The sequence below is a fragment of the Symsagittifera roscoffensis genome, chromosome 9 (genome assembly GCF_963678635.1).
Source record: "Symsagittifera roscoffensis chromosome 9, txSymRosc1.1, whole genome shotgun sequence".
Taxonomy (NCBI): domain Eukaryota; kingdom Metazoa; phylum Xenacoelomorpha; order Acoela; family Convolutidae; genus Symsagittifera; species Symsagittifera roscoffensis.
The window spans coordinates 3,474,250-3,493,568 of record NC_087070.1 but is presented as its reverse complement, the minus strand read 5'-3'; the positions used below and the strand labels follow the sequence as shown (position 1 = coordinate 3,493,568).

Sequence of the window (19,319 nt, the reverse complement as noted above, 5' to 3'; positions counted from 1 at the left end):
CTGATTGGCTGAGAACATTTCTGCGCATTCGGTCATTAGAGCGAGGCGACAGTTCCTCGAAAGCGACACCTGGTAGAATTGAGAAAAAGCGACATTTCGCCCCCCCCCCCGACCTGAAATTTCACCTCCTACCACCGCCACCACAAAACATACGTAGAACAATTTTTCCGTGTTATTGCTGTAAAGGCTGAATGCGTAAATTTTTGCTGTAATATATGAGACAAAAATTGTGTTCAGAATAGCTAGCTCGTTCCTCGCGCAAATTTTCATTACATCGTGACAAAATTAATCTAGGTTTTAAAAAAGTAATTCAAAGGTGGGAGGGGTGGTAAATATGACAAGACTGCTTGTATATCAGGGCAAATCGCTGAATGTTCTGACTGCCTCTTAACTCGTGTCGAATAGTTTTGGTTCAAGAAAAATTTGAAAGTTGTAATTTTAGGAAATCGATTCGGACATGTCGATCACATTGGCGGCCTCTGGGACCAGTTACAATCTCACATTTTCGTCTGTGAAGGACCTCTGTTCGGCTAACCTAACGAGCACTTCAACCACACAAGTCACAGTTTGCACAGGTCTGTAAGATTGAGAAATAGCGCGGTTCTTCTGGCAGTTGCTTTTTTAGGGACCAGTCTATCATAGTAGTGCCCAAATAACAATTATAATATTAAACTTGTCATATGACTAAACTTGTTATGAGTTGGCGAACAAACGTATTTCAGACTCTTATATAGGTAGTGACGATTTTTTTTTGGAAAATTTATCAAATAAGTGTCAGACTTACATTATTCCAGAAAATCGATAGTTGAGATTTTTTCAAAAAAACAAGTCAGTATTTTTTTCGGTTTACTTGCGTTCATTGACTCTTTTCCAGCTGTCTGTTGGCTACGTTTTAAATTTTACAAAACTAACACAAGGGTCTTTTTAATTATAACCAAACCCCCCAACCCAAACAAGAAAAAGAAAAAAGACCGATAAGAAGTTTATCAATTTCCTTTTGCCTAAGATAAACTAGATTCTAAGAAAACAACGCGCCAAATCTTAATTAAGGCTGGTGTTCCTTTATGCTATTTTATCTGTATGCTGTTTTATACAAAAGGTATATTCTCAGACAGACCCACGAAGGCTTTCTGATTGATACTCTGCAAGTCGCTCGAACCAAATTAACAAAGCCATCAACAATATCGAAATTCGACCAATACGATTTTGGGACCATGTGAACTATCTCTTCCAATGAAAAAATTGATTCATGCGAAGGTTATTTGCTTAAATATTTTTGTTCTGACCCTCTGAAATAGGGAGGAATTTTGTAATCGGGTTTGTATTAGTTTATTTTTCTTCTTTTTTGAATAATTTTTTTGTTTTCCACGCAAAATCATCTATCACAAACAATCATCGAACTGATTTTAATGGTATTTCTTTTTAAAATTTTCAGTCGTTATGTGAACTACTTAAAAAAATTTTCCAAGTTCGAGAAAAGCAGATTTAGAATTTTTTATTTTCGTTTAATTTTGAGCAAATAAAGCGGGCGAGCAGTCTTAAGTTAGCTAATTTTAATAGCTTAAAAGCTTTTTTTAGTTTAATTTACACCAAAAAGTTTTAATTTTACTCGAATAAATTTAGTTTTCTTAAGTTTTTTCAAGCTCGTTTTTAAAGTCACAAACTTCAAAAAATCAAAAATTTGCCAAAAAATTGTAGAAGTGTTTGACAACTTGTTTGATTGTTTTTTTTTGCTTTTCTAGTCATTTTTCTACAAAAATTGGTTTTAAATTTGGTTTTTTACTATGGTTGTCGAATGATCCTAAGCTTTAGTTTTTTTGTTCACATCCTTTTATCACCCCACACAGAAACTACAACACTAATTTGAAAAAAAACGACACTATTTTTTTACGCCAATGGACGGAACACAAAGCGCAAAATTTACAATAACCAGCTATCCTTAATTTATTAGTTGTATTTTGTATTTCTAAGTAAAAATAATCAAATTTTGTCGAAAAAAAACTTGAATTTTCATTTTGTATCATTCAGGGTGCAAAAAAGAAAACACCCCTTTGATCTTAATAATGACAAATTTTAGTGTCTTTAATTTACTTTGCGAAAAGCCTAAACTCCAACCTGAAGTCCTTTTGGCTTGCAACCCCATTGGCCTGTTGTTCTAGACCCAGATGTATTAGCAAAAGAAACCGCTTTAAATGAGATGTAAATGAAAATTAACTAATAAGATTTCAGCTTCTAACGGAAACTATGCCGCTATCACACTGTTAGCGACCAGAACTTTCGACATAATTGAACTCAATGAAAAATAAGTTAAGCATGTTTTTTTCTGTGTTTATGGATAAAGAAAGAGGCTTGCTGGGATTTGAGACTCGATAGCAGTTTTTTTGAATTTCCTTTTGCCTTGATATTACATTGAAAGGAAAACAACTCGCCAAAGCCTAAACAACTCGCCAAAGCCTAAATAAGATCTTCATTTATGCTATTTTATCTGTATGCTGTTTTATACTAAAGTTTTATTATTAGACAGACCTATCAAGGCTTTCTGGTTGATCCTCTGCTAGTCGCTCGAACCAAAATTACCCAGCTATCAAAAAATTGAAAATCGACCACTACAAATTCGGGACCACGTTAACTTCCCATAAAAAAATTGTTAAAAAGGTTGACTATTTGCTTGAATATTTTTTTCTGACCTTTTGAAAAGTAGGGAGGAACTTTGTTTTCGGGTTTGTTTTCGTTTTTTTTCTTAAAACCTTTTTTTGTGTTTTTCACGCAAAATCAGCTACCACAAACGATCATCGGATTGATATAAACGATATATCATATTAAAGCTTTCAGTCGTGATATGAACGACATAAAAAAGTTTCTGGGGTCAAGAAAGCAGATTTGAAAATATTGTTTTTTGCTTATTTTTCAGCAAATAAAGCGAGCGAGTAGGCTTAACTCAGCTAATTTTAATAGCTTTAAAGCTTCTATCAGCCTAATTTACGTCGTAAAGTTTTAATTTTTTGCATTTAAATTAGTTTTTTGAGATTTTTAGCTCCTTTTCGAAATCATAACCTTAAAAAATCAAAAAACTACCAAAAAACTTAATTGATTGTTTTTTTTGTGTTTTTCTCGAAATTTTTTTTAAAAAAAAATTGTTTTTATAATTGTATAATTTACTATGGCTGACGAATATGCCTGAACTTTAGTTTTTGTTCACATCGTTTCATCACCCCACACAGAAGAAACGACACTAAATTGAAAAAAAGACACTATTTGCTTAAGAATATAGTCGGAACATTCAGCGCTATTTGCACAGTAACCAGCTATCCTTATTTTATTAGTTGTACTTTGTATTTCTAAGTAAGGTTTATCTTAATCTCTCAAAAAAACTCGAATTTTCGTTTTTCACCATTCAGAGGGCATAACAGAAAATACCCCTTTTAATCATTATAAAGATAGGTTTTAGTGTCTTTGATTTATTTCCGAAAAGCTTAAACTTCAACCTGAAGTCCTTTTGCTTGCAATCCCATCGGCTTGTTGTTCTAGAACCAGACAAAAAAAAGCAAAAGAAACCACTATAAATTAGATGCAGTTGAAAATTAAGTAATTAGATTTGAGCTTCTTATGAAAACTATGCCGCTATCCCACTGCTAGAGACCAAAAATTTCGACATAATTGAGCCCAACGAAAAATCAGTTTAAATTGCTTTTTTTGGACAAGGAAAGAAGACTCCTGGACTTTGAGAGTCGATAGGAAATTTTTTTTGATTTCCTTTTGCCTGAGACAAACTAGATTCTAAAAAAAACAACGCGCCAGAGCTTAATTCAGGCTGGTGTTCCTTCATGTTATTTTATCTATATGCTGCTTCATAAAAAAATTTATATCCTTAGACAGAACATGAAGGCTTTCTGTTTGATCCTCTATTAGTCGCTCGAATCAAAATTACTCAGATATCAAAAATATCAAACTTCGATCAGTAGGAATTTGGAACCAGGTGACCAATCTCTTGCCCACAAAAAATTGATTCAAGGGGAAATTATTTGGTTAAGTTTTATTGTACTGACCAAGTGAACAGTAGGCAGCAACTTTGTGTTCGGGTTTTTCTCAGTTTTATTTTCTTTTTTTATATATAACATTTTGTTTTCTATGCAAATTCAACTACCACAAAAAATCATAGGACTGATATGAATGATATATCATATTAAAGTTTTTTAGTTGTGATTTGAACGACATCAAAAAATTCCCAGGGTCGAGAAAAACAAGTTTGAAGTTTTTGATTTTTCGTTGAAATTTGAGCGAGTAAACCGAGCGAGCAGGCTTATATTAGCTCATTTTGATAGCCTAAAAGCTTCTAATAGTTTAATTTAAGCCGTAAAAAATTATTTTAAATCAATTACCGTTAGTTTTGTTTGAGTATTTATCTCTTTTTTTGAATGAAAAACTGCCAAAAACAAAGAAACTTTTTTAGAAAATTTGTTTGATTTTTTTTTGTTTTTCTTGTCATCTTTCTACAAAATTGTTTTTCAGTTTGCTTATTTTATTATGGTTGTCCTGAGCCTAAATTTGAAAAATATTTAACCTTTGATCATTTTTCGTTAAGTAATGAGGGTTTAAAGATTACCATTTTGGCCATTTTGACCAGTTTGGGATAATTAACGCGCTTACAAACCGTTCCAAATTTTTTTAAAGAAATTCTATTTGTCATCATCGATTTGTTAATAGGAGCAAAATTTATCAATTTGTACTTAATATGGCGTGTGGGGAGATGTTTTCACAAAAAATCTCAAATTTTTTTGAAAAAAAAAATAATTTTTGTTTGATTACATTTAAATTTTCCTTGTTATTACTGCTCCATAGACCTTAAAAGGCAGTCGGAACATTCAGTCAGGGTTTCGCCCTGATACGAGCAGTCTTCTAACTTAGTTTGTGTTGTCTATCACACATGGATTACAAATTGCGGCAAATTATAGATTTTTGTATTTGCACTCCAACTGAAACATTTATAATTGTACTGATTTTCAAAGAAAGTGACGGAAGATTTGGGCTAGGAGTGTTTTTGTTCTCCAACCAACTTCCACGTTTTGTCTTATAATTTTTGAAAAGAATTTTTGAATGAAAACTAGTGTTGCCTTGAGCTCCAATTTAAAAAGTTCTGTCATCTGTGATTCTTTTTCTGAAAAATATATTGGTGTGGAAATTGCCAATTTGGTTTATTTGGGACAAATAAGCGCGAGATATTTTGCGCTATTGACGCGTAAGCCGCTATTATTTCCCGCTCAAAATAATTCTAAAATGAATTGACGCAAAATATTTGATGTTATTATTGTGTTACTAAACGCTTAGAACGTTTTTTTTTCTTACTTGAAATAGGGTGTGGGTAGAAGTACAAGAATCCAAAAAAAATAGTTTCTCTTCTTGTTCCGACTTTCGAAAAAAAAAATTACGGAATAATTTTGCTCGGGGTGGTTTTTTTTCAGACGAATTTCGACTTTTTAACTAGCCATTTTTGCGGAATTTTTTTCATCATTCGTAAGCTATTGTTGTCCTAAGCTTAAATTTGAAAAAATATTTCACCTGTGATCATTTTCCTTAAAGTTATGGGGGTTTAAAGATAAGATTGCCATTTTGGCTAATTTGGGACAATTAACGCGCGATACATTTAGCGCTATTAACGCGTAAGCGAGATTTAACCTGATTTTGTTTTATTAGATTTAATTTTTTAATTTATTACTGCTCCATAATTTTCAAAGGCAGTCGGAACATTCAGGGCTTCGCCCTGATATGAGCAGTTTTGTTTATTTGAAAACTGTTTCTTTTTAAGTTAATGTTTTCAAAATGTGTCTCAAAGACGTTGCAGGACTGCCAGAACCTTCAAAGTTTTGCCCTGATAAGATTAGTGTGATTAATTTTTTTTGTTACAATTGAAGTTTTTGCGACAATTGATGTCTATTTACATGATCACTCCTTCCCCTTTTAAAATGCAGGAAATAAGAATTCTGAAACTCTAGAAAGCTCTAAGTGGCTAGTTGTTACAATTAAAAACAATGTTAGCACTGAATGTTCCGATCATACTCATATATTCATTAGAAAGATCTAGAAAAAAAGGTTCGTTCTTTGCTTTTTTTTTCAATTTAGGGTCGTTTTAATTGAGTGGAGTGATTCATTTACTACTCAAACGCCTAATAATTTAGTGAATTAGGCAAGATCCATAACATTTTTTTCAAAAAATTGAATATCAAACAAGAGAATAAAAATTAAAATTTTTTGAAAGTGTTTCTATTTTTTTGTAAAAAATTTTCAATTGGTTTACTGAAAATCCTGTTTGCAATCTAAACGCTGAAAAAAAACATTCGAAACTAATTATTGTTACTTATTACACAAGAAATTTTTTTGAAAAAGTTTTTCTATTTTTTGAAATGCCTAATTTATGAACACAAAATTTCGATGCAAAATAAGTTGTTTTGAGACACTCAAATTTTGATTTTTTGTGTTCCAAAAAAACGTCAGTGATAACTAGAAAAAATGCATGAAATTTTTTTTTTCGTTTGGTTTAACCAAATGAACGATCTCCATCCTGATTTTTTTGGGGACCGGTCTATTAGCATGCTCACGTAAAAAATGTAGTTTGATGACGCGCTATTTCAAGCTTTGTGTACTCAAATTGTCAATTTTTATCAGCGTGCACTTCGCCGAATTTTCAATAAGACAAAAATTATTTTTTATTTCCCTAAAAAATCAAGTGGTTTTCGAAATTATTTGAAACTTTTGGCTCATTCGTTTTCGTCTGAATGTACATCCAATTGAAGCAATTGTCGCATGCAAAATCGCTACGCCTCCATTTAATTAAGGGGGAGATTGTTCATTTGAGGCAAAACAGTTGTATTAATTTTGTACAGGGGTGACAATGAGTTCATAGGTACCACAGGGAAGTGGGGACGGATAGTTGAAGAGATGCTTTGAATGGAAACTGATTGGCCTTGTTAGAGTGTATTGTGATTTGCAGTGCCTGACCCGCCGACGATCACCACGGCTGGATCAGCTATGACAATGACAGCTACTGGCGCCGACATCGTCGGGGCACAGTTCACTTTTGGCGGCGACACTTATGTGGCCACTTCGCTATCCCCAGACTCAGCACCCGCCTTCTCCTACACTATCGCCACAAATACGACGACTGACACGCCAATAACCGGTTCGACCCAAAATTCATGCACACTTTCCCCACCCCTTCCCACCAGCTATGGTTTTTTCTGCTTAAACTTTGGCTCGCAATGTCAGATTCGGGCTTTTTGGCATACGGACTATTCAAGCTGTTCTAAACATTTAAACCTCATACCTAACAGAGTAAGCCACGGGGGTGGATTTAAAGTGGAGATGGCGGGGGGGGGGGGGGGGGTTTCGACCTTCGCACCCCTTTAGGGTCTCGCTTTGGGTGCTTTATCAGAAATACAGCCTTCGGCGCCAATGAACGCTAAATTAAAGAACGAGCGAGCAAAACTATTGGTCAAAATTATCGAAAAAAAATATATCCAAAATTTTTGGCCTATTTTTCTTTCCAAAAATTTGAAAGTTAGTGGCAAAGTAGTGACTTTATAGGGTTTTAGGAGTCTTAGTAAAATCAATTTAGATCACCTCGAACAAAAACAGAAGACACAAATCAATTGGCCCCTCCCTCGAGAAAATCTTAGATCCAACCCTGAAAGGGGTAGGAAATTAGCCGGTAAATGTTTTGTTGCAGAATTTGTGATTGGAGACTCCAATTGATCCTCAAAGTACCCTTAAATGGAATAGGTTTCTATTAATTGAACTAAACCTGTCGACAAAAATTTATTCATTTTTTGTTTAAAAGAAATTTTGACAGTCGTTTTTAGCAGATAAAAACAATTGTTATGATTGCAGCGAAAAGTTAATGAAAGCTGGTAATGTAATTGCAACAAAATATGTTTGGAACTTGTACTCTTTTAATAAAAAAAATATTGAACGAAAGTTTTGGGGCGACCAAAATGATTTTCCGCAGGAGCGGGTAATTAGTTTCTAGGTAAAAATGGGATCTCTTTAACTTACCCTCCCCCCGCCCTAGAGCACCTAGTAACGAATCTCACCCCCTTGCAATAGAAGGGAAATAGTTAAAGAGATCCCAATAACGTCATATGCATGTCGATTTAGACATACAGGGTTCGATAATCTTCGATAAGGTACCATTGGGTGGGGGTGGGGTAGTTTAATGAGATTCTTGTCCCTCCTAATTCGTCTCTCGGTTTTCACAGGGTTGAGTGCTGGGACTTCGTATACTCTGACGGTAGCATCACTAATCGGGACATCATCGCCATGTGGTGGACTTACCCCTCTAAGCTCAACAATCGATGTCGTCTTTTGCACAGGCAAGTAGATCAAATTTGTTACAATTGGGTCTTTTTTCTGTAACAAGGCTCAAACATGATCTTACTTTGAAAAACAAAATCATAAAGCTCGAATCTAATTGGTTGAAATTACTAAAAAAAACATGATTTTAAATAAGAAACAGAAGCTCAAGTAACAATTTAGTTGATTTTGGCCCGTATAACAGAAAGGACCCCTAAATTTTACCGTACTGGTGTTACATGAAGCTGGCTAATCTCATTAAAGAAGAGCCGAATAAGTGAAAACTTCAAAGAATCAGCGTTCTTGCAACGGGGGCGGTCAAGAGCGCCGAAGTGCAAGAGTTCCGAAATCAACTTTTTTTTTTCAGATCACCGGAAATGAACGATTTTTAAATTTTTTAGTTTCTTTTTATCTTTCGAATGAATTGAACTTTTAGTTGCAATGCTGAGCGCTGCTATAAAATAAGACTGCGAACTAAGACTAAAAAAATAAGTTGCCGAATTCGATTTGAAGGTGGTATCAATCAGTATTCTTTAGAAAAGAGAGTGAATTTTTTGCAGAAAAGAATGCATACAAAAACGGCGAAACAATTGATAATAACTAATATGGTCAATAAGGGGCTAGGTTTTTTAGCAGACCGTTTTCTTAGCAGACCGGTTTTTTGCAGACTCAAACCAGTTAAACAGACAGTACACTAACTTCAAACGCGGCATTGGCAAGTAGAATACGCTTTCTCCGCTTCGCTCTGCTGCGCTTAAATCCGCAACGAGAAGAGTACTGCGCCACTTTTATGCTAACAACCAGTCCGCTAAAAAAACCGCTGGCCACCAAGAAGTTAACATTTCCCGAAATTTTTTTTTATCTTGGATGCGTATTTGTCGCCTTGAGCCATTCCGCCGCAAGACACTAGCGAGCCTTTCGGATATAGACAAAATTGGCACGAAATACTTGATTGACAAAAATTTAGCGAATAGGAGGGTTCACAACAGCCGAATAAAAGACCAAAAACAGTTGCAAAAGAACACAGAACGATAATTTTAGAGGTGCTATCTCCTAATTTGCGTAAAACCGAGGGTTCAGTGGCGAGTTCGGAATCGATCTAACTCTCCCGAGCCTGGAAATTGGGAAGATAACGACGTTATGCCCCAGGAATTGTAAGGAGAAAGTCCCGGCGCCTAGTAACTGTTTAAAAACGTTTCAACCGTTATAAGGCCCTGAAGATTTGATTTTAATTCTTTTGTAACAATTTATTTCAGGGTATGAGCTGAGGGCGAGAAAATTGTCATTCGGTCTTTAATGGATCCGATATGTAACTGTAAAAAAAATAACTTGAAAAATGTTTCTTTTCCTTTTTTTTGTCATAACCACATTTTCGGGGGATTCTAGAGCCAGCTATGAAATTATTACTTGCATATAGCCGAAAGCTAAACAAGATTCTTTCGGCTGATATCCTTAAAGTTGTAACTTGTTCGTTGCCCTTAAACAGACCAAAATTTTTTTGGTTAGATCGAAACGGTGAAAAACACGTGGAATGAGGATATCTGATGTCAACCAGTCGTCAATAGAAACTTTTTATATTTTCCATTGCTGTGTAATTTTTTGGGCGACTCTTACTCCTTGGAATTAGTGACAACGTATCATGTGAGATGTGACGACGACAGTTTTGATTCAATCTACGTAAAACTCAAAGATTTAATTACTTTTTAGGAGACTTTGACAGATCTTTATGTTACTGATGCCCTGAACATAGTATTTTAACAACAATTCTTTCATCATTTCCGTCAATGCTGTAGTAAGTGAACTCAAGATAGTGGACATCATAATGGACAAAATTGGATGTCTCACTATAGTACAAAGGAGGACCCTCGGGGACCCTCGGAGTGGCAGGAAGGGGGGGGGGATTCCTGAGGGAGGGGAACGTCCCCCCTAAATCCATTACTGACCTATGGTATCCTAGCCTGGAAGATCTATGGGTTGATCCAAAATGCTACACGTGCAAATTCAACACAGTTCCACAAACATTTTAAATACTTGATAAGCCAATGAACAGTATTGGCTCATATACGGAAACTGTACGGCTAGCATTTTTTTCTTTCAGCGGAATCTCATGTTTTTTGCCGGCTCATTTTTATTTTTGCAGCCAAATACAAGAGACAAATACAGTGTTTTTTCAAAACTCTTTGTCGCTAAAGCAGTTAAAGTCGCGCAAACATCATGTATTTAAACTAGCCCAAAATATGATAACTGTACAAACTAATAACTGCATTGTACAAACAACATTGCAAATATCAATTTTCTAAAATTTGGTTCAAATTTGCCTAATGATGCTAATTTTTGGATCAAATTATTTTAATGCAAAAAAAACAAAAAAATACAAATATAAAATGATTACACTGATTTCACAAACTTTTATAACTTATATAAAGTTTTATGACTAGTGTTTTTTCTTAGTATGTGCTATGAATTAGATCGAAGTAGTATTGACTTGGTAGCGTTTTCGGTCCTTGAAGATGATAACCCTGCACTTTGGATAGTAGTTTGAAAGGAATAATAAGACTAACTTGATTCACGTCACATTTGAATCGAGTTTGAACTTTGCTGTTATTTTTAGACCCGGGAACGATAACTGTTACGACAGCAACGGTTAACGAGACAGATATCACTTTGACACTCTCTCCCAGCAGCACTTGGGACTCTTTCACAGCCACGGGAACACCAGCTATACCAGTAACCGCCAGTATTACATCTGCTTCCCACACAGTCACAGGGCTGACGCCTGGAACCGAGTACAATTTCACAATTGTGGCCGAAATCGGCTCCAGTTCCACCTGCACCGTCGGAACCAACACCCCCACAACTGTCAGGGACAATTATGCGTGCACAAGTATGTTGAAAATTAATCAAAACGAACGCAGCTACAAGTATGGCCTAGAAATTTTTAGGCCTAAAATTTTCGAAAACATGGTTCGCATTTGTTAAATTGTTTTTTTAGAGTTTTCGCAAAAAGCGGGACCCATTTTTCATTATTGCTTTTTCCGGGGACCCAACTATTAAACTTGTACCCTAACACCCCTGCCACTATCAGACATCGAAACATCGTCGGTATCGATGCGTTATAAGTTTCAATCATCAGACTAACCTACTGCGGGCTACTTGAATTTAATCGGAATTTGGAAAAAAATTAATCATTCCTAGTGTGCTTCTTAGAATCTTTTTCTGACGTGCAGTGTTGCAAGTATTTGCAATACCGGAATCATTAAAAATTTAACTGCAGTTGATGAAAAATTCGGCGTTTTCAAAAGTGGCGGCATTAAAAAGTTGATATTAAAAAACTAGGTCACTGTTTTCAATACGTGCATTTTGTGCTAAAAACTTGAACCAAACTGGTTAACTTGGAAGGTTTCCTCCAAAGTTATACGTAAAAAGCTTTTGAGTTCTTGCTCAGTTGTTTACAATCTTTACCTCTATTCAATCGCTGTTGAAAATTTTAAGATTTATAACCTTTATTATAAAACACTTCCGCAAATTCGCAAGGTATATCTTATATCTTGTCTTGAGGGAAACTTGATCTAATAAGCTCCGATCTAATGACTATCCAAATCAGCTAGAAATTTGAAGAAGTAATAAAAAAACCCTAAAAGTACTATAAACAGCAAAAATTGAAAAAGAGGTATTCAGAAGAATGCAAAGTTTTCCACAACATTTTGCCAGGCTTGCGTTTCAAGAAAGATAGCGTTGAAATCATTCGTTATTGTTCCGACTTTCGATACGAAAGTAACGGAATATTTGTGCTCGGGGTGGGTTTTTTTTTCTTCAGACAAATTTCGACTTTTTAACTAGCCATTTTTGACGGAATTTTTTTATATCATTCAAAGGCTATTGTTGTCCTGAGCTCAAATTTGAAAACATGTTTCACCTGTCATCATTTTTCGTAAAATTATGGGGGTTTAAAGATTGCCATTTTGGCCAATTTGGGACAATTAACGCGCGATATATTTCGCACTATTAACGCGTAAGCGGAGAATTAATCCGTCTTAAAATCATTCCAAATTGGTTGAAAGAAGCTTATTTGCCATAACTGATTTGTTACAAGGAGCTAAATCTATCTTTTTGTACTCTATATGGCGTGTGGGGGGGATGATTTTTATAAAAAATTTCAAATTTAAGAAAAAAAAATTTTTCATTTTTTTTATTACATTTAATTTTTTGATGTTATTACTGCTCCATAAAACCTTAAAAGGCAGTCGGAACATTCAGGGCTTCGCCTTGATATGAGCAGTCGTGTTAGATTGTGTATTATATTTATTAAGTGCAAGTCTAATATTTGTTTCCACTCATTTTTAGTGTTAAACGATGGATCACTAATTTCGAAGCCTGTTTTGATTTCCATTTACTAAGCAGATCTCTGATTGGAAAATACCAACCTTTGAAAAAAAACTGGAAGCGAAGGGATCTTCCCAAATTTGAATTTGATTTTCAAGAGTGAGTGCATTTATTAAAGTTTTCAAAATTCAAAAACCGATTGAAAACAGTATAAAAATTTTAATCTGTAGAGATTATTTATAAACAGCGAAGATTTTTGTTGAAACACTCAGCACAAATTTTGTTTTTAAGTGCTAAGTGTCAATTATAGACCCTAATGAAGTCATGTGGGTTTTCAGCAGTTAAATTCAGAATATCAGAATTTTTTGACGCTTCGGCGATTTAAGTTCACCTCAAATTCAGATTGTAAAGCAATTCCAAAAACTTTTTCTACAAAAACTCTAAAAAAATTGCGAAAAACCCGAAATACGTTAAAATATTTTAGATTCAAAAAAAGAGATTGTTTTTTTTTGGATTTCCAAGTGGAATAATAAACAATCCCATTCACCTTTAAAATTTTTTGACTTTTCGGTAAGAAACTCAATGGTGCACTGATTTGATAACTAAAATACCTTGACAGCGTGAACAAGTTAAGTTGGCTTTAACATTTTGTTTGCTTTTAAAGCAAGATATTGAAGTAAACGAAATTTGAACCATCCAATTGATTGCATATCTTGCAAATAAAATTTTTGAAGCAAACTATCACGCATTGAAGCTTTGAACATTTTCGTTTGGTGTTGAAGCTTCCATTCATATGTCAAAATGTGAAGTTTTCACAAGCAAGCTATCAAGTTTTCTAACAATAGGTGAAAAATTGAACAAACTCAAGTTTTTTCAAAAGGTTTTATTGGTTTTTCAGAAGCAAAATATACAGGCAATGAAACTTAGAACCAATTCGTCCCATTTTGAGGGAGTAACTTGATTCGTTTAGCTTCAAAAGGAAGCGATCGAGTCACAAAAATGAAGTATTTTGGATAGTTTTGAATTGGCGGGCGATTATTAAAGTTTTTGAAGCAATATAGTCAAGCGATGGATTTTTGATTAACTTCAGTTATTTGTTAGCTTGAAGAAATTGTTAATATATTTTTTTTGGATTATTTTTTATCAATTCTTGGAATTTTTAACTGATAAAACAAGAAACGTTTTAGATTGTTTTTATAGTTTAAAGTGATCAGGCAAAAGTTGATTAGGACTTTATTTTTCTGTGGTGGGTCTAATAGGAAAAAAGGTAGTTGTTGTAAAAGAGCTGTTTCCGATTTGGCGTTATTCATAAAAGCTCAGAAATTAAGAAATGTTTTTCAAAACGTCAAGACAATTTGTCAAGACATTTGATCTTTGACTAAGCGAAGATCTTTAATTCAACCTCTTCAAACTCATCCATACTTCGAATTAAAGAGGCTTCTAGAACTTTCATGCTTTTTGCTTTAAAATTTTCTCCAACGGATTTTGTTAACCACTTTTCCTCATAAAACTGTTCTATGATTGCATTTAAGGATAGCACTACCTTTAAAATCAATATTGCTTTTTGATCCCGTTTTCTGTACCTGGATTAGTTTTTCAAAAAAGTATCAGTAATAAAAAAGTTTGAATTTCAATTGATTTTTTGAAATTCAAAAAATCAGAATTATTAGTTTGACTTGTTCAGAACTATCAGTTTGACACCTGTTCTGACACTAAATTTATTGAAGTTTTTTTGGACTTTCTTTGATTTTTGCAGCGCCCTCTCTTTCGTCAAAACTAGAGTGTATTAGCGCCAAATGCGTCCTTCACAAAACTTTGGCATGGTTAACATAGTACCGAGAAACGAGAAAACCATAACTACCAGAATTGTTAGGGGGGAAACGAGAAAATCGTAGCTAAAATAAATTTGAGGGGGGTTGTGGGTGGTGCTCTTCTAGTTAATCTATGCGCCCCAAGGCGCTCTTAATAAACTTTTTATTGTTTTGATCGAACAAAATTTTGCATGTCATTTGCTTGCATGTGTGTTTGGAAAATTTTCAAGTGAACCTAATCTGTTGCTTATGAAATTTTCTTGAAAGGCCCCGAAAATGCTTACTGTTTGAACGTGAATAGCACTACAATTAAAAAATTGCATGCAGGTTTTTTGTAGTTGAATAAATTCTGCAATTAAATCTGTTTTCGAGTTCAAAATGGTTCTTAAGATATCTATAAAAATGTTTTTTTTTCTTTCAAAAGATTCCAGTTTCAATGCGATAGCGTTGCGGCGAAAAAAGAGATATTTATTCCACGACTGTGCTTTTTCTCAACTTAAGTTTAAAAATTGTCGATCACGCCCTAATAAACTTTTTTTCTCAAATTCAATTCGAGTTCACGTTTTATCAGAACTTGATCCACTTCGAAAAAAAAATTGGTTCAGCAATTTTTTCACTCCCCGATATTTCTTGATTAGCCAACTCTTTTATAAGCATTCACTTCAATTTAATCAAATGTCACACATGAATTCAAAACTGATCCTTGTTAAACTTTAGAACCTGAAGCTCCAGTGTTCGATGGCACTGCATATCACACTGCAACAACTGACACTCTGTACATCAATGCGAACGGGGTGGCGGTTTCAGTGAGTAGCGGAGGAATCGATCACTATTCCCTGGATTCCAGTAGTCCGAGTCACTCTTGCGGCGCCGCAAAAAGACAGAGAAGAAGTGCCGGTTGCGACGAGTGGGTGGAGCTTACGGACAGCGTAAACATCACCGGACTCACGCCAGGGACCAGTTACAATGCGACATTTAAAAGCAGCATCAACACTACCAGTTGTGTTGATTTCGAGAGTGACCTTACAACTACTTTGACAGACCTTTGCACCGGTTAGATATGTTTTTCTTTTAACTGAACAAGTTTTTACGTGATGCAATTCGCACTAAAGGCGTGCTTCATAGAAAGTGGCGTTCTGTAAAAAAATGTATCAGAAGAATACTGGAAACGTTTTTTGTGATACATTACAATAGGTGGAAAATTCAACTTAAATAGCTGAATCACTCTTTCTTATACTTCGAATTGCAATTATAATTTACTTTTAAAGCTAATTTTTTAAGCAATAGAAGTATAGATTTTGAATTTTTGAATAACTTTTCATCTGGCAGAGTTAAAGCTTTCCATAAACTTAATTCACTGACAAAATTTAGAAACTATATATAACATACTTATATATTCGTGGCTTCTTTACTTTTTCAATGGGATCATTGGTAGTTTTTCGGGACCATTATTCTAAACGAGGTTATTAACGGACTATAATTAAAAATGAGTATCCGAATTTTTTTCAGCAAAAACTATCTATTCCACTTCGTTTTTTTAAGATTTTTTTAATGGTGATGTTTACAAAATTGCACAAGGATTTCGTTTTGTGCTTAGAATTTTGTTTTGCTTATAAAATTGCGCAAGGATTTTTACAAGGATTTCGTTGCACCTTATTATTTGTGTTAAGCGGAGATTTTTTGTGGGAATTGATTTTTGCTCATATCAAAACCAAATTTTTATTTGAATAAATTTTCGTTTTACTGATTTTTTATGAGCAATTTTTTTTTGAAAACAACTTTCATAGACTACTTAGGCATTCCTAGTTTTAGGTCAAACAATCCAGCTCAGATATCGGTTCAAGTTCATTTGATCCAAATAACTTGCGTTGCCCAATTAATTTAAATAGCGCGTTAGTTTAATTGGCGTGTGGGTGTAGGTTCATCAAGAAACAAGTATAAAAAATTTTCAAGTTTTTTTGAATGCTTCAACGGCCTGACATTGATACGAGCAGTCTTGTTCCCCGCATTTTTGAAAAACAGTGACAAATTTGGGTGCCCGGGTTGGTGAGACAAGTTTCGACTAGCCATTTCTGACAGAATTTTTTGATATCATCTGAAAAGTATTGTTGTCTTGATCTCAAACTTATAAAGATATTTCAACTCTTATCATTCTTCGTAATGTTATGGGGTTTTGAAAATTGCCAATTCGGGACAATTAAAGCGCGGTATATTTCGCGCTATTAACGCGTAAACGGAGATTTATTCCGCCTTAGAAGTCTTTCCAAATTGATTGAAGCCGGCTTTTTGGGCGTTTTTGTTTACTATCTACCCGCGAATTTTTACTAGTTAAGTTATTGTTCTCTTTGTACGATTGTAAAAACAATGGATAGGCGGACTAATTAGGCCCTAGCAAACATAATTAGTGTTCATACTTATTCTTGTAAAACCCCTCGTTACACCATAAAATTGAATCTTATGCTAGGTGGAGGAAAAGGAAAAAGAGGCGCTATTTGTCATGTCTTACCTTACTAAGAGCAAAATCGATAATGTTATAACCTACATGGCGTGTGGAAGATTGATTTGCGAAAAATTGTCAATTCTTTTTTATATTTTTCTTTTTTCGTTTTCTGAAAAGTTCAACTATCTCTATTAAAAAAATGTTGTTCCAGAGACATTTTAAAGGCACTCGGAACCTTCAAGGCTTTGCCCTGGTCGAGTAATCTTGTTTTTTTTTGGTTTTATACATTAGTATTTCAATTTTCAAGGTTTTAAAAACTGTTTTCAGTGGTCTTCAGTTATGATTGTTGCTGCTTTCGAAAAAGCGACAAAAAGCGACCTTCTCTTCCTCGAGTGATTTTTTTCCAGACAAGTATTTGATTTTTGAAATTAAAACTAATTTTTTGAGCTCAAAATTGAAATTTTAAAATACTTGTGGTTGTCACTTATAAAGATTTTTGGGAGTGGCAAAAAGTTAGATTGGCAAAACTGGGATAAGTAATGCGCGTCATTTAGCAGTTTTCTATTAATTTATAACGTAAGCGGAAAATTCTAAGCCGCGCAAACGTAATCTTTTTTGAATTGAGTCAAGCCACCTGGTCCAAATAACGGCCGTACCCAGGGGATTTTCTGCACAATATCTAAAATTCTTTATTTCTTACTTAAGTTGATTCTCAAATCTAAAACTTTTAATTTCAGATCTTGATAAAAATTTACGTATTTCAGATCTGAAATTTGGATCTGAAATAACCTTGAAAAACAAAATTTCAGATCTGAAATCAGCTCTGAGAAATCTTTTGTTAAATTATAATTTATGCATTTCGAGCAAAAAATTGAGTTTTTTACTTTTTGATGTTTCTCCAAAAAACAATTATGTTAAAAATAACTAGTGGTAAAAAACTTCGGAATAATTTCACAAACCTTTTTTTTTATTTAAATTTCTTGTTCAACAATTACTGTCACATTTCAGTCTTTCATGCGCTACTTATGCGTTTTTAATGTTTATCTCATGCTACGGGAAGTAAACATATTTTGGTCTCCAACCTGAGATTTTGCTGAGTACCAGCTAGTAGCTAGCAGAAGCTAGCAAATACAAAAGAAATCAAAAACAGCAAAAATTGAGTCAGAATCATTGATTTTTCAGATCTGAAATGACCAAGAAAAACTGAATTTCAGATTTGAAATTAGATCTGAAATAGATTTTTTCAGATCTGAAATAACCAAAAAAAAAATTCACATCTGAAATTTGATCTGAAATAATCAATCCTTAAATTATCCAAGCGTTATTTAAACATTTCACAATTTATTTGAGATCTGAAAAAGATTATTTCAGACCAGTTTTAGAAAACTTACTGGGTACGGGCACGTAGATAGTTGAGAACAAGACTGCTCGAATATCAGGGCGACTGTCCCTTAATTCATATCGAATAGTTTTTGGGAAAAGAAAATTTTGAAAATCTATAAATTTTGAACATAATCAAAGTGTGAAATGGTGAGTCAAACGAAATTAACACAACCAAATAGCTAGCCTCAATTCAATTTGAAACGATTTTATTGCGCAGGAGAGTTTGCCACGCTTAAATTACGCTCTCAGCAATATGAATAAAATCTTCATAGTGCGCATAATTTAGTCCAGAACATGGCCAATTTGGCAATTTGGGAGTTTTGTCAAAATCTATTTTTTCGATCGGCGAAAATTGACTGAATAAAAAAACACGCCGAGCATAAATATTCCGTTTTCTCGAAAGCCGGAACAAATATCACTTTAGTCTTGATGGGAAACATATCCCAGCTTGAGTTTACATATCCTTTGGGGCGAATGAAATCAGATGACCGTAAACTAACTGAATTTAGAAGATAATTTTTTTTCTTTGTTTCATTTAGACAAGAAGACAATAAATTAAGTCTGTAAACGATTTTTACGCAATTTGCACGCAAGTTATGGTCTAAACTCAGCTACTTTCTGATCGGCTAATTTAGTTGTCGTCTAAGTTCTTAACCCCGGTGTATCTATGTTTAATTTTGCTTTCAGTGCCAGTCGCTCCGACAATATCTGCGAATGCTCTCTCGGCTGACAACGGAACTATCACTGTCTACTTCAGCGAAGTGACCGCCGCCACTGGCTCACGTGATCACATCGAGGTACTTTTTGGATCTACTCAACAATCACCAACTCCCCCTAACCCCCCTCCCTTAGCTATCTAAGTCAAGAATCTGAAGAACTGCCACCCCTATAAACAAAAACAGTAAATTAAAAATTTTGCTGCATTCTGATTGGTCGAAAAACTTAGATAGTCCTATTGGTCCAATTATGCTGCATTCTGATTGGCTGAAAAACTTAGTTTCGATTGGTTTGACTAACTT

The 19,319-nt window shown here is 34.3% G+C and overlaps 1 protein-coding gene across 1 annotated transcript in view; it reads left to right on the top strand.

The window, feature by feature from the left end:
• The window catches only part of LOC134854451 (uncharacterized), a 277,410-nt gene that overhangs the window by 98,816 nt on the left and 159,275 nt on the right, over positions 1 to 19,319 (top strand). Inside the window, exons 24-29 of the mRNA XM_063870705.1 lie at positions 443 to 575; positions 6,986 to 7,174; positions 8,250 to 8,363; positions 10,955 to 11,227; positions 15,195 to 15,530; positions 18,988 to 19,097. Coding sequence (XP_063726775.1) covers positions 443 to 575; positions 6,986 to 7,174; positions 8,250 to 8,363; positions 10,955 to 11,227; positions 15,195 to 15,530; positions 18,988 to 19,097 — 1,155 coding nt within the window. The remainder of the gene's footprint in view (positions 1 to 442; positions 576 to 6,985; positions 7,175 to 8,249; positions 8,364 to 10,954; positions 11,228 to 15,194; positions 15,531 to 18,987; positions 19,098 to 19,319) is intronic.